The 16528-nt window shown below is 37.9% G+C and overlaps 1 protein-coding gene across 6 annotated transcripts in view; it reads left to right on the top strand.

Annotated features, from left to right (window-relative positions):
* atp11b (ATPase phospholipid transporting 11B (putative)) overlaps positions 1 to 16528 on the top strand; it is a 52249-nt gene that overhangs the window by 2626 nt on the left and 33095 nt on the right. For all 6 annotated transcript variants that reach the window (XR_006054391.1, XM_042220697.1, XM_042220698.1 and 3 more), the window contains exons 2-7: positions 8359 to 8475; positions 10269 to 10358; positions 12166 to 12246; positions 12584 to 12691; positions 14248 to 14376; positions 15132 to 15235. Coding sequence is in view for 5 of the 6 variants with exons in the window: in XM_042220697.1 (XP_042076631.1) it covers positions 8359 to 8475; positions 10269 to 10358; positions 12166 to 12246; positions 12584 to 12691; positions 14248 to 14376; positions 15132 to 15235 (629 nt within the window). In the remaining variant the exon portion in view is untranslated. The remainder of the gene's footprint in view (positions 1 to 8358; positions 8476 to 10268; positions 10359 to 12165; positions 12247 to 12583; positions 12692 to 14247; positions 14377 to 15131; positions 15236 to 16528) is intronic.

The raw sequence follows: 16528 nt of genomic DNA, 5'->3' as shown, positions 1-16528 counted from the left end.
CAGTCAGGCTCCCCCCCTTTTTTCTTTTTCTTTTTACAACCACCTCACTTTTTTGTTAACATTTCCATTTAGCTCATCGCGTTTGATTAAGTGCCACTTAATCTGTAATATGACCCCTTGGTTGTGTTGCGTTGCCATTATTCAGGGCTGTTCCCCCAAGGCATTGTGGGACTTGTAGGCTTTATGTGGGGACTAATTACCTGTCAGCCTTCAAATTGATGGGGGTATAGAGTCAATGGATGAAAACAAGCTGATTTCAGCTTTATAGTTTTTAGTTATAAACCTACTTTTATCTTCATTTTCAGTGGTATAATGTTCATTTTTCATACAATGTTCAAAATATATTTAATGCATATATGGTTACGTGAAGGTGTTTAACTCAAAATTGTGAGGTACACCTGGTAGTGGTGTTAAAAATTGAGTAAACCCAGCAGGAGTAAAAGTATCTGTTACTCATCTGTTACTTGTATCCATCCACTCTCAGATTGGCAAGCAGTTTTCAGACATTTGTGCTATAGAAATAGAATGTCATAAATTACTGCACTTTTCACTCTAGACTTCACCTTATGTGTTCGGCTTATTACCGCTGGTCCTCAAAACAACAAACCATGTTCAACTGTTTAGGAATATTTTATTTTAAAATAAGTCAACCTCTTCATGTTATGTCTATCCAAACAAATGTCTACAGAGCCTTCATTAGATAAACTTCCTGCTGCACTGCAGAAATCTGTAATCTTATATAGCAGAGCTGCATCGGATCCACAAAATGCTTTGGCAGCTACCATGTGAATTGAATTAGCATAAAATGAGTCATTTTTAAGCACAAATGCCAAGTTTGTGCTTTGTGCCAAATGTCAAAATTTTAACTTTTTCTGTATCATATACAAAAATACAGAATATCTTTTAGTCCTTGGACTGTTGATCAGGTAAATAATTCAAAATATTTCCATAGCCATAGTCACACTAGTGGTTGCAGACTGCAGTGCGACTAAAATTGTAGGGCGGTGAGTTGTATCTATTTAACTTTGGTATGTGTCAAGATGGCTAAAAGATGGTGTCGGTCTGTTGTTAGGTTGCAACTGAATGGGGGAAGTCGACAATTACATGCAGTTTGTTTGAAGTGTCATTAGCTTAACGCTGAACTATAGAGAAAACGGATCCTGTTAAAGCCGTAATGCTGGACTTGCAGAAGCATCGACTGAGGTGCTTCTCTCAATGTTCTCTTTAACATGAGAACATGTTTGTTAGAGCTACGCAGGTTTTTATGTATTTGGCCATCAGTCATTTTAACTGTAGTTATTGTTCACCAAGATATTAATGATTGGGTAACTTAAATGTTAGTTCCGTGTCGTGCTCAGGCAATTTCCACAGTTGCCTGAAAAACTGGGTGGCAAATAGGAACAGAGTAAATCTCCAGTAACTGTCGTCTGGATTGCTCACAGCAGTTGCGTAAAGGTGTGTTAAGCATGATGTTTGCACTGTTAAAATTTGTAACTGCTTTAAGCTCTCTGTAAGGATTGACTAATTTTAGCGACTCATCTGTTGCTCTTCTGCCTGTGGGGAATTTTTTGGCTTACAAAAGTTACTTCTTGGCCCCTCACCATCTGCAGTTTCATTTTCTTTAAAAAGAGAACATTAAAATATCCCTGGTTAAGAATTCACAGTGAGCTGTTGCTTGCCATTACTAATAATACTAGAAAAGTTGCAATATACATATTGCATTTTTATACTACTATAAATAACACTTGTGCAGTAAGCCATTAAGTTAATGGTTTACTGGTTTAATTTAATCATTAAACATTTGTCTACTTTTTCATTCCAATCCAAGACATTTATTAATGCAGTGCTACTGAGACAAACAAGAAAACAAAATGCTTAATTCTACATACTTTCCAATCTCCAGTTGCCCATTAACTTGAAGTAAAGGACAAATATCTCACTAAGACAAATCCACCTTTTAGCTGATATATATACCTTTGTTTTGTTTTTTAAACTGCTGCTCAGCCGTCAGTAAATAAGTGTTTGCAGACAAGTTGGTGTCTTCCCTTCAAACTACAGACTACTTAAATAATCTACTGTGGATTTCGTTAAGCCAATGGGAAATGCACTCCCTGTCTTGTGATCGGAGGATGCCAGGGGCTCAGGATATTTATGTTACTGAGCCCCAACATGTTTTACATGTGTGAACACACACATGTTGGGGCTCAGTGCCTGTGTGCCCTTTCCTTAATTCTGCAACCACTTCTTGAAAATCCTAATTGGTCATGGTGTTACTACAATGCAGAATTCAGCTTCTTCGTGTACTTTCAACAATGCCTACTGAGCTGTGTATATCAAATAACTGTTGAACAACAGTTTCTTAAAGTTGCTGCAGTGGTTAATTGACCAATGTTTATATAATTTTATAAATGTAAATGCAGAAAAAGAGAGAGAGAAAATTTTCCCTCTTTTTTTTTTTTTTCTCTGCCCATTTTTCTAAAGCTGTGAGCTAGGGGTTGGTGGTATAAATGGTATACGGTAGAAACAATATAAATTTGGCCAACGGTAGAGATTTTTACTATACGCTACCACAATAGCGCATGTTGATGGTGTCATCATCAAGCTGCGCCTGTTTTGGTCGAAAGCATTGCAGCGGCTGCAAACAACATCATCTGCAAATTATGCTGGGCGACAGTAATAGCAAAGAGACTAAGCACTTTTGGAATAAGAGGAAAGCCAAAAACTGCGCTTCCTCCACTTCCGTACCATTGATTCATTAATGCCGAATTCTCTAGCACCCGCTCTATTCCCGTGTTGTTGCAGTATATCAATGACTAACCTCATATTGTGGCTGGATCTCAGTTGTTCTCCTGACTGAAGTTTGGTCCGTGTATAGCATCCTGCTATGCAATTGCTTTTGTCCCTAACCAGGAGAAACCCTCACGTTAACTTTTATCGAGTGGAAAAAAGCGTTCATCCTTCAGCTTCACTGTGCTAATGTTATGCTAACGTAGCTGTTTTGCTAGCGATTACGTAGGACATCATTATATACCAGCTAGTCCATCTTTAGTAACCCTACAAACGTCACTGCTTAGTTTTCTGTCTTCATTTATGTTGGAAGTGATAGCAGAGCTGTACGTTTTAATTTTTTCAGATATCTCTCAGTCAGAACATGGCATATCATGTTTAGGTGGAAGCTAGCGAGCTAACTTCCTGCTAGAGCTGGGCGATATGAGATTTTTTCATATCACGATATGTTTTTTTCATTTCAGGCGATAACGAATATCTATCACGATATAAGCCAAATAACTATATTTGTAAGATTTAAATGTGCCGTTGCTCACAAGTAAAATGTGAAATAATCAGCAGCTTGTTTTTATTTAAATATTTATTTCCCATAATAAGTTCAACAGGGTAGATGTACTTAAGGAACATGAGACTTTTTCAGATAAATAAAGGCAAATATTGCAAACTACACAAAAGGCAGCCGCTAAAGCGTTTAAGTTTCAAAATAGAACAAACGAAACAGACTAAACTGTCAATTCCACTTAGAAACAAAATATTAATTCTAAAAATAAATCTTAGTTTGTTTTACAGAAGAACAGACAAAACTGACTAACTTTTGTCAATATCAAATAAACTGAGAACTAAAAGGAAATTCTCAATCTCTCCTTGTTGTATAGCTGAGCTTTTCAAACAGTTTTAACAGTTACTTTAGTCTGACAAAAGCCGAATGACGAATTAGCGCTTCCAGTCAGAGACTGAGGCTACGTCCACACGTACACGGGTATTTTTGAAAACGGAGATTTTCCGTTTTCGTTTTAAAAAATAATCCCGTCCACACATAAAGGCAGAAATGAAGGAAAACGCTGCTATGAACATGCCAAAGCAGCAGGTGGCGCTAGATTCCTAACCGTGCAGAAATGTTGGCCAATCAGAAGTCTAGAAGCCTCGGTGGGAAAAAGTAAACAAAGCTGGGGCATAGAAGCAGAACCGAGTCGTATGTGTGGAGGACAGTAACTGTGTGTATATGTAAGCATTTAAACACTGCAGAGAGTAGAATTAACAGTATTGTAGAAATTCATTTCACCGAAACAATAACGTGGCGCACAGTGTGACGCATGCACCAGTTTATTGTATTTCCAGACTTGCTTTCGGCACAATTTACAGTGCACGCTACTCTGTTTTTTGTCAGACTTGAAATAGCCGAAATACCTTCACACTACGGAACTTCTATGGCTCTTCCGTTCGACAATCTCTCCGGCGTTGGAACCATCATCTGTTTTCTCTTCGGTCACGCTCGGTTGATTTTTCTAGTCGGCCACTCATTTCCTCCATTACGCGCTGGCTCCATTACCCGCTGGCTGCTTCCCAAACAAACACACGTGCGGCTTGGCACTTGTGCTGTACGTAACAAGTCACGCGACGTGACGCTGCGGCTGTGATTGGTTCGGCTCTGCGCTACTTAGTTTGGATTGGCTGACCTTTTTTTTTTTTTTTTTTTTTATTAAGAGGACAAGAGCGGCGAGGTCTATCGCGATAGCTTAATTTCTCTATCGAGTAAAAGTTATATCGCGATACATATCGTTATCGTTCTATCGCCCAGCTCTACTTCCATGCTAACTTCTAACTCCGTTGAATTTAATAAATTCTGTTTTCATGGATGCCTGGATGTTAAACTTAATTGTTACACCTGGTAAAGCAGCAACGCTGATCATTTTATTAAAGATGAAAGAATTTAGACAGTTTTTAACTCTCAGTGATGCCGCAGTGTTCGTTTGACTTTGGGACCTGAAGCAGACAGAGGTTTTGGACCCAGATTACTCCACGAGGCTCCTGACTACGGTAGCCGTAATGCTCCGACAATCCATCAAGCGGTGCGGCTTCATAGCTTACCAAAGTCGTACTAAAACATTTTTGAGTGCCGTGTACTACATAAAATCTGTTTGAGGTCAATAAGCACAACCAGAATTCATACATAAGGCGCACTGTCGATTTTTGAGAAAAATTAAAGGATTTTAAGTGTGCCTTATAGTGTGTAAAATACGTTATACAGAAGAAAAGAATATATCGCGATATACAGTATATCATTACCGCACATGCTTCAAATTATACCGTAATATAGATTTTAGGCCATATCGCCCAGCCCTACTGTGAGCAAATAATACAAAAAAAATAAATGAAGAATACTGAAAATATTGTTTCCACAAGTGGATAACTGATTTTATGCCATCACCTGCATTGCCCATTGGCTGAGTTACTGTATGACAAAGTCATATGAGCTAAAGGCTAACAGGTGTTCTGTTATTCAGTCATTAAACTGCATGTGCTGCATTCATTTTCACGACGGTCAGATGGGAGAAAGATGAAGAGACTGAGAACATTACAAAGTGCTAATGGTTTACATGTGTCCCTGAAAAGAGGTTGATCTTTCTGGGAGTGTAGTGACGTAACCCAGATACATTCCTTTTTGTGTGGTCGGGTGTGCGTATTGCATCACTTACATTTGTGAATAATAGGAAACGCCTCCTTTAGTCGTCTGTGTACAGCAGTTGGGTGGGGTTTGTCAGACCAGTCAGCGCCAGAAAATCTTAGAAATGTCACTTGTTGAAAAGTTCACCTTGTTTGTCATTGGTGTTATTTTTCTTACATGTTGAGGGTGTAGTGACTATCAAAGACCTGCCAGAATATGCTGGAGATTTGAATTGCTCAATCTGAATGTAAATATGTTAGAGGTACGTTTTAAGTAGCATGTTTATGAAATATTTGCAAGTGACTTTAAACAACAAGTGCTGCTTTAAAAAGAAATGGAATGCTTTAAATGTGAAATTTTAATATGCAAGTAAAACATGAAAGGTTGTTATGTAATTACATACAGTTCAACCAGAGTATTTAAGTATGGAAGTTAGCTTTGGACAGATTTATGTTGGAGACAGATTGCAATTAGAACATGGCCTCAAATGCAGATGTCCTGCAGTTTGTTTATGCAACAGAGGGAATTATGAATGTATGGTGCACAATTGTTGCAGTATTATAACAATGTGTCTGAAATATATCAAAAACTGTCTAATCATATCCTCCACTTATATCACAAACAATGAACAGACTAGCCGAGAGTCCAAACACAGCACTGTCCTGAACACAACACAGCAAACCCTGAAGCAGATGAGGTACAGCACGATACCTCATCGTTCTCACCTGAACGATATGTGTCGCCACTCATACAATACTGCCACGTAAGTGCCAATGTAGGAAGACAAGAAGTCAAAAGTGGAAGCAAAGACTTTCAAGCTTTTTGAACTGTTGCAACATCTCCCGCTGTATATCTGAGGGAGATATCTCTGAGCTTCTGTACTGAAATATTATTATGGCAGTAAAAACCAACATGATCATACCCTCGTGTCTTCAACCCAGATGCAGCAGCCATGGTAGAATACTTCAGGTCAGAAAAATTGAGGTGCACAATATGAACGTGTTTGTGTAGTTCTCAGTTAACAACAACATGGAAGTCTAAAGAGCTTGAAAAGCAGGTTGTTTTTTTAAAAAAAATATGTTTTTCCTCATATTTAAGAGGCTTCTTTATTTCTAAGTCCAAGGTATTTATCTCTAGTTGAGGTTGTCGCTTAGGAAGTGGTTGTTGACCAACTATTAGTTGTGTCATCACATAAGCCAAGATGTGAAAAAAGGCATCGGCTATTACCATCATGATTTCGGGTCAAACCACTGTGACACCTTGCCCCACCCTATCATGTGACCTACTGAGGTCACCTGATGTGAGTGGGGGTTAAGGCACCTGAGAATAGATCTCAAGACTTATCAGTCCAAAAACCGAGAAGATATATGGTTTGTAAGAGGAATAAAATAAACCATCTATGCCACTCACTGAACAGAGTTTGTGGCTTACGATACCAATGGTCAGTGACCTACAATCCAGTCTTGAGATCCCTTCCCATGTCCCTCAACCCCCACTCACTGATGACTATATCTTTATGGTAAGTGGGATTTACACCAGCTGTTTCTGATCTAGTTATTCATGCCTTACCACATTGTTTGCAATAAGGCTTGTCTGCATTCAAGTTGATGGCATTGCTTGTAAAGTTGTTTTGCTTTCATAAATGTGTTATGTTGTCTAACTGTCTGAAAAAGTGAAAATGATTTGACTCTAGGGCTGTGCGATATGACCAAAATTTCATGTCCCGATAACGATATAAATCACAAGAATGTAATATTTTCTGTAAATTCTGTGAATCTCGGGCAGCTCGACTTGCGCGAAGTGTTTCCAGCTGAGCGTCATGAACGTGGAGTTGAGTGTTTTAACCGATGCATGAAACGATACATTTTTTAGACATAAGTTGTAACGGACGCCTTTTTTTTTTTTTTTTTCCTTTTTCTTTTTTTTTTGGGAAGTATTTATTACACAGTGTGCTGCGGGGAAAAGCCTATTCTAATGTTTGAGTCTAAGGTATATTTTTAGCACCTGATTCAGTTTATTTTGAAAAGTGTCAACAGGATCTTGAGCTTTATTGTGAAAGGTTTATGTGGAAAAAAACAAGCGGACACGCGATGGTTTTACCGTCGTGCATAAAAACAGGCACTTGTCCATCTGTAGTGTGGTTATCTTAAATATAAGAGAAAGAGAGAACTTAAATTAATATAGCCACTACAGTGACCATCAGAACGATGAAAAAAATATTGCCGTAAACAGTTTATTTTGCGACACCACGAAACAAACGATAGCGTAAAATGAAACGATAGACGTTTTTATATCGTCATCCGATATATATCGTTATATCGAACAGCCCTATTTGACTCTATACTAAAACTAAAACTTTTACCAAGTTTGTTGCATATGGCTGGCTTTTCAGAAATTTGCTTTTAAATGGAAACATACAGTCATCATAAAACAAGGAATGCCACATTGCCATATTCTCACTCTTGATATGTGTATTTACATTCTGTAACAGTAGCGTGGTGTCTGGTATTGCTTCTCTTTCTGTCTCTTACTGTAAAATCTATCAAGCCCCAAACTAAGCTGTGCTGCACTCGACAAAATAACAGCCCACAGAGAAATCACTTTACACTCCCAACTATACAGCAGCTGAAACCACAATGAATAGAAGAACAAAACGTTGCCCCAGGTGGACTTTAGTGCGGTGTAGACTTGCAGTGGTTTATCACACCACCAACAGTATTAAATAACTTGGTTTAAAATAAGATCATAATATTGCAATGACATCATTAACTGCAATTTTATAGTTAGTGTGGTGTTGAAGTGATGATGTTTTAAATCTGGGTAGCTATACAGTTTTGTTTTTGTTTTGTTTTTTAACCTTTCCTTACACTTGTCTGGTGTTTCTGCCTCACCCTTTTCTCCCTCAGGGCTTTGACCCCCCTCATCAGAGTGATACCAGGACAGTGTACGTAGCTAACCGTTTCCCCCAGAATGGCCACTACATACCACAACGCTTTGCCGACAACAGAATCATCTCATCCAAGGTATGTTACAATTATGATCTTAAAATTTGTGTCAAAAGTGCAAGGGGGAAAAAAAACCCCTCTTGATATGAACGCTAACATTTTGCAGTCACAGCAACTATGGCTACAGAAAAATTGTCATTCAGAGAAACTCTAAACTCAGTCTGGTTTCGGACACCAGTGTTGACCAGTGCTAAATACATTAGTGTGTATCTCTGGTGTGGTAGGAGAGAGATAAGCTTAAAGTGTGATTTGTTGATAACAGGATTAGCACAGACAGAAAACTTGTGTGTTGGTGAGAGGCTAGGTAGGTCAGCTAGAGCACTGGCAAGACAAAAGGATAACAAAGAAAAGGAGCTAGGGCCTGCCTCCAGCAATCATGACTGTCATTGATTAGCTGGTAGATTAAATGATTGACGGGAGGGTTAAAGCACCTGCTTTAGTCAGGCATTGATTTCAAACTGATTTTGGATAAGGTAAATTCTGCCATTCGTGTGTACTCATACAGTTAGGTCCATATGTGTTTTATATTTTTCCTCTTTACAAAGCAATAGAATTTTTTTCAATTAAGATTAGCTTGAAATGCAGAGCTTTGATTCAAAGGGTTTAACAAAAACATTGCATTAACTGCTTAGTAATCACATTTTAATATATGGTCCCCATTTTCAGCTGCTCAAAAGTTATTGGACAAGCAACTGACAACCAGTTTCAGGCGAGGCTTCATTATTTTATGTTAAATGGGGGTGACATATATTGGCTGTTGACTCCAAATATTCAACTTGTATATTATAGCTTGTCAATGGAACTCCTAAAATGAGCTTGTGAGGTATGCGACACACACACACACACAAACACACACCGTTTTTGCTCACGATCACGTTTTTATTTATAATAACAATGCGCCGTGACAGCTCGTCCCAGTCCAGCTCTTTCAGGAGATGAGAAGAACTTCAGGAGGGGCCACATCTACAATCTAGTACAATAACCCAGGCACTAGCACAGGCATGTATGGGTGATAGTGGAACTGGGCGGCTAGTGTTTACTGATGGTGTGACTGCTGATAGAAGCAGCAAGATGAATTGTGAAGTGTACAGGGCTATACTCTCTGAGCAGAGAGTATCTCAACACAGCATTGATGATGTCCATAGGATCCAGAAGTCATTGACAGCAAAGGATTTTCATTCAAGTATTAAAAATTCCTGTAATTTAAAATGATGCTTCTTTACTTCTGAGCCTATGGAAATTTGGGACTTGATTCAAGTCTTGATTGTTGGATTTTAAAATCCATTGTGGTGGTGCACAGAGGTAAAGCTACCAAAACTTTCATTCTTCAGAAACTTATGGACCTAACTGTCTGTAGCATTTTATCTTAATAAAGTAAGAGAAAGACTTAAACGGCACATTTATTGAGTAAATAAATGTGCAAATGAGCAACCAGTAATCAGTTTATCTGAAGAACACTTTAACTCAGCACAGCTGCTGTACTCCTTTATCTCAAGCTCCAATTTGGAAATGTCAGTGAACACTATAGCCATAGACAAGATATTTTACAGGGGTAATCAGAATATCATTTAACTATATTATTGTATTCATGTAAGGTCTTAAATATGGCCAGTATAAATACGACACAGTAAAAGTGTTTTTTTTCTGCTCTAATAAACAGTTGCTAGTACAGTAGTTTGAATACCTCCAATACACCATCTATGTATTTGCAATTCAATTCCTCTGTTTTACTTAGTAAAAAAGAACCTTTAGTAGCAATTATTCTGTCCCAGTAAACCCTGAAAGATGTTTTCTTTTTTTTTTTATTTCAGTATACAGTTTGGAATTTTGTCCCCAAGAATCTGTTTGAGCAATTCAGAAGGATAGCAAACTTCTACTTCCTCATTATCTTCCTTGTACAGGTAACGATACACAAATGCATGTGAACACTCCTTGACGTATTTCCTCCTCTTAATACAAATGCCTGTGCTCGTTCTTGTGCTTGTGCTTCCGAGCATTGAGTGACTCATCGACTTCTAGGTACCAGAGTAGAGACTGGTCTGCCTCTGTATGAAAGCGACACACTTACTCACTTAGTAATATGTGTGTCTTTGCAGCCAGCCCTAAGCATTAGGCCTTCACTGTGCATCAGTCATTTTATGCTGAAGTAGGATTTGGCTTTCAAATTTTTAGCCTTCTGATTTATTCTGCACTGTGTAGTGAAGCCAAAGCAATCGCCTTGACTCTATTTCACCCACTCAACATGTCAGTGAGGCTGAAGTCAGCTTAGCCTCAAATCACTGAGAGAGGGGCCTCTTTTCATCTAAGATGGCCAATTTGATCATTTAAAGATTGGTTTAGATGGGTTTCTAGATGACTGGTGAATTCTTCTGTTAGTGTAGCCATTTACAGAAAGTGTTTGTTAAAGTGTTAAGATATCTTTGATCTTTTCCTTGAGGCGTCTTCCTTTTAAGCAAAGTTTCACTTTACATTCAGTGTTGCTTGCCTAAAGCCTTTGTGGTTATGCTTGAAGCCTAACAAATGTTGCACATTTTCCTCACATGAAAAGTTTGCAGTGCAGTTGTTTTTTTTATGAACATGCATTGTTTACATTCATGTTGCTTTCTTTCTCATTTGTCTGCTCAAGGATTTTTTTAGAGTAATTATTTACTTTTTTAAATTTTTTTATTGGATGACTACTTCCACCTGTAGATTAGTGCAACATAGGGCTGCTCAATTAATCGAATTTTAATCTAAATTACGATCTGGGCTTTCAACGATCATTAAAAATGACTGAGCCGATTATTAGCACGTCCCTCGTGCTTTACTCTTGCGCTGCTCCGTGTGGCAAATCGAGCGTACCTCTCTGCACGTCGAACACGCGTCACAAGAGGACCTGAAGGAAGCTCGGAAAGCTAAGCAGAAGTTATTTGGAGAGGAGAGTGACTGCCGTTGGTTGAAAAGAGAGGTAAAACCTTCAGTGGTTGGAAACATTATTGGCTCGCAGAGTCAGACGTGGATCAATTAGACATAGTGTGTAAACTTTGCTACGATGTCGTAGCTGCACCACAGAGCAACACTGCAAAGTTCACTAAACATAGATGTTTACATTTTTCATTTATTTCTTATATTGCAAACATTTGCACTGTTATCAGTATTTGCACACTATTTTATATTATTTTTTGACAATCTTTAAAGCCATTATTCAATACATTGTTATTGTTAAATAAATATCGTCAAATAATTGAGATCTCAATTTCAGTGAAAATAATCGTGATTATCATTTTTGCCATAATCGAGCAGCCCTAGTGCAACAGTGTGAAAGAGTTGCCAGAAACCTGCTTATGAAACACCCCCCAATCCAAAACTAATATCGACTAATAAAAGCACTGCTCAATGGCACTAAACCATTTTAGCTTGGTCTTCAGTTTCACACACTTTGCTCAGCATTTCGTTGTGATTATTAAGACCAGGATATGGGGTGAGGAAATATAATATCCCAGTGACCCTGCTTACAAAGACAGTAATTCAAAAGTGTGTGTGAGACTTGTTCTTATCTGATCGTTGACCTTTAAGGGAAGTTATACGGGTTTCCTGTTTATGCACGTTGGCCACTACTTCTGTCGTATTTTTCAAGTTGCTCGTTGTTGCAAAAACCACTACCACTTTTACAGTCCCTTTTTTAGTTTGGCATCATCTCTAAACTCTGTTTTGTATTTTTCTTTGAAGTTAATGATAGATACGCCAACTTCCCCAGTAACCAGCGGCCTGCCTCTGTTCTTTGTGATCACAGTAACTGCCATAAAACAGGTGAGAACATAACCACATAGCGGCTTCCTCTTCCTCATGAAAATGTGGAACAAACATGCATGCGTCATCAATGATTATTGTCTATTTGTAGGCAAAGCTCAAAGCTTTTGTTGTTGTACAGAGCACATTTGAAATGATAAAGTATTGATTGAGAACATTTGAAGCATTCCTGTTTCTGACATTAAACACGTTTGTTTAGAATAACTTGCTAAATTTGGCCACTTCTGTTGATCAGTTTCTAGTAGTGCCACACATGCCACACACACAACCATAGTCAGTAAATAAGATTATTTTAACCACCTGCCATCTGCAGTTTGTAACTGGTTGTGTTTCACAGGGCTATGAGGATTGGCTGAGACACAAGGCTGACAATGAGGTGAATGGGGCTCCAGTGTTTGTGGTTCGCAGTGGAAGTCTGGTCCAGACGAGATCCAAGAATATCAGGGTAAGATCATCAAAGTTGTAAAGGACCTTAATCACGCCAGTTATTCCAGTTTAGAAAGAATTTCTTTGGTCCAAGAAAATTAAGGTATCAAAAAAAGCTTTTTGCAACTCCTAACGACTCGTAACTAACTTTAGCTTGGATGTTAAAGTGTCATTTCTTTAAATTTGTTCCCATCTAAAGCTTATAAATTCACTCTAACACCTAATTTCCCATGGTACAGTATGCAAACACTCAGAGACCTGTTCAAATAAACCCTGAAACGGTGATATGATTCTGTTCTATGTATAATTGTATTTGTATAACTAGCTGCAGCATTTGCCCTTCAAACACTGTGTCATTTTATACCTCGGCTTGTCTGGTAATGGTGGTTGTGTGATGATTATAGGTTTTTCCTGATCTTATCTGACACTATGGAAACACTGGGTTGCATGTCTGGGGTCATCACTAAAGACATCACTAAATGTGTACTTTAGTAAAAGAATAAATGAATCACTTGAGGGGTTTTTTCCTCACAGGAAACTAAGTGCCAACAGGATTGAAATTGTTTAATCTAATACAAAGGATGACTAGTTGCTTTGTGTTTGGTGACCTTTCAGAGTTAATTGTCCTCAGTCTATGGAGAACTACATCGCTTCTAACCTGCTTCTCACAAACAACATCTAACTGCATAGCTTCTATTAAATAAGTAACATATGTAGTGTTGTATTACTCTGAAAAGACAAAAAGCTAAAAATTACAAACTGTAATATAACAATTAAACATATTGTCTAGAGTGTGAACAATACAGAGTTTTTGTTTGATTTCTGTTCCCACACAAAACATTTGAAACACTCCCAGCGAACTAAAATGCTTCACTAACCAGTGAGAATGCTCAGTACACTTCTTGGCCAGGCTCTGGAGTAGTAAATAACATGGAGAATGTACCTCTAACATTTCCATTTACCTAGGCAAATGTTCAGGCAAAACTGTATTCTTTACGTCTTTATGTGGTACTCTACCACATCCTCAAAGCACACCTGACTACAGGACGACGTGTAGATCTTGCAGCGTGCGCCTAGTCCCTGGGTCACATTGACATCAGAACACATTGTCACAATACAAAAACGGCTCTGGAGCTTGTTTAGAAGCAGGGTGAGCCAACGTCCTCCAAAGGGTCCAACTGTGGGTGTTTTCATGTACGCTAAAGAGCACAGAGGTCAAAAACAACCAAAAATGAACACATTTGCAAATTTCGATAATAGTTGCACCCCAATCATTTTTAACTTGCCTACAATATATATTTCTTAACAAAGTCATTTAGCTATTTAGTTTTAAACATTTTTAGATTTCTAAAGTGTGTGTGTGTGTGTGTGTGTGTGTGTGTGTGTGTGTACTTAGTTTTTCTCCTATCTGTCTGAAAACGTGTGATAATATTGCCTAAGTGATGCTAAACGTATTTTAACTCAATTAAACATCACCGTAAATGTGTGAATACAATTATTTGACTATATTTAACTGAAATATAGTGAAAAACTGAACAGACTTTACCCTGTGCCTGCTTCTGTCTATCCATCTAGGTGGGAGACATCGTCCGTGTGGCTAAAGATGAAACGTTCCCAGCAGACCTGGTGTTACTGTCGTCAGATCGTCCAGATGGCACCTGTCACATCACCACAGCCAGTCTTGACGGAGAGACCAATCTCAAGGTCTGACAATAATATGAGTGGTGCTGTTAAACATACTTGGAGGCGTTTAAATCTCTTTAGCTTTGTCACTGTGAGTTTTCAGAAGCTATTTTCACCTTCTTTTCTTTATCGCAGCTCAAGCAAATACTAGATTTTTGCTTTGTTGAAGTGACGCTTATATATTTCACTGTATATTTCTGTTTGGGTCATTTAAAGTATTATTTACATAAAAAACAATATTGAATTTCAGTTGTTGCAAACGTGCTGACATGAATGCATGGCTAATAACCTAGTCAGGAAAATGTGAAACCAATTTTATAAATCGTCTGTGATCTGAGTCACTGCAGTGAGTAATTGCTCGTACTACTGATGGTGTTGATATACAGGAAGGAAAGTTGACGATATTGCTGAGAGTCAGACACCATAAGGCTAATGGCCTGCATATTAAAGCCCTATGGATGGAGAGCTCCTCACTGAGCCTCATTCATTAGCAGCTTATGGAAACAGTTTACATAGAATAGGAGTTCTTTTTCTATTCTATGTAGTTTGTGTCTGGCATATTAATGATCCCAACTTTGAGAGTGTGCTGAGTTTTTTTTTTTGTTTTTTTGTTTTTTTTTTTTGCTTTTCCTCTCATTTTATCCGTGAGTGTTCACTGTTTTTTCTGTTATAATTTTCCCATTGCTCACTCAGAAAACCACATTTGTCCCACTTGATGCAATACTTCCCAGCCATCACTAATTAACCTGTTGTGTGTGTGTGTGTGTTTTTTCTAGACCCATTACTCAGTGGCGGAGACATCAGTGTGCCAGTCAGTCTCCCAGCTGGAGGCATTGCAGGCTGTGGTGGAGTGTCAGCAACCAGAACCTGACCTATACAGGTAATCGTCAATTAAGTGTACAGATCCTTCAAGATAAATCTAAGGGTATATTGTGTGGATTCAGACAACAGATGTTTAAAAAAGGTACTTAGTCACATTAAACCACATAAGAAAAAAAAAGCAACAGCAACTTTTTCTGGGTAACTAAAGCAGTCAGAGGGTTATGTAACAATTTGAAAAAGCTGCTCAGAAAAAAACATGTTTACCAAACGTCTGAAGAAAATCTCGTAATACATGAACAAGGCATCTCTCCATATGTGCAGGTGCAAAAGTAAAAAATATAAATGGTTGCAAGTGCAGGTGGATACTTAAATCTGAGGAAGAATTGCCAAAAATCCAGAGGTATGAGGGCAGATGCACCAGCTTGGGTTGTGTTTGGGTGGAAAAACCTGATTGAGTATACAGTCTTAAAAATTCCACTATGATAGCAACCTTTCCTGTCTGTTTGAGAAACTAAAATCTGAACTGTTACCATTTTTTATTTTTTTTTACTATTAGAGAGGAATGCACATTGTGTCTAAAAACCTTTTCAATGTGGGATCCTATTTGATAAAGTAGCTCAAGAATTGCCTGCGAGTTAATGTTCAACTTGAGGTTGGTGGATGAAAAAACCCCCAAAACAAAATCTAGCCAGGAAATTATTGTCACAGAACCTCAGCTGAACTTTAAATGTAGGATGAAGATTACAATAGACATTCAGACTAATCAGTATTTATCAATCATAAGATGTAAAATGTTTTGTCATGCTTGGACAAATGGCTTCATTATGTATCTCTCCATAGGCCTAATTTATATTCACAAAGCACTGATTTATGTTGACTGTCCATTAGGGTGTTTTTTTTTGTTTTGTTTTTAGATCTTTATTGCAACTTGTCTTTTTTTTGTGGCATCTTGAATGTAGAATATATAGATGCAGTATTAGAGGTCCATTACATTACATTTGCTGCTCATTATCACAAAATGCATAACAATAAAAAAGAGAGCTTTTTTTGTTGTCTTTTTGGGAAAATGCATTTGTTTCTTTATTATTTTTTTGTTATTGTATATTATTAAAATTGCATCTGTCACACATTGGGTCGATATAGTCTGACCAAAATTCAATCTCTGAATGTCAGCTTTCTCTGGCATTTCTATTTGTCATTTCTTCTAAGTGCTCTATGAGTCACAAAGCTTCCTTAAGCTGCAGAGGCATTAATCCAATTACTTAAATATGTCAGAGAATGGTGGATGAATAAAAATATAAACATAGGCTTTAAAGTAATTTGGTCATCACAGTGCATGTAAGTCTCAGGT

This window comes from Haplochromis burtoni, unplaced genomic scaffold (genome assembly GCF_018398535.1).
Source record: "Haplochromis burtoni strain Fernald_Lab_line unplaced genomic scaffold, NCSU_Asbu1 Contig_53, whole genome shotgun sequence".
Classification (NCBI taxonomy): Eukaryota; Metazoa; Chordata; class Actinopteri; order Cichliformes; family Cichlidae; genus Haplochromis; species Haplochromis burtoni.
Note: the sequence above shows the minus strand (reverse complement) of the source record. Positions and strands in the feature narration are given on the sequence as shown.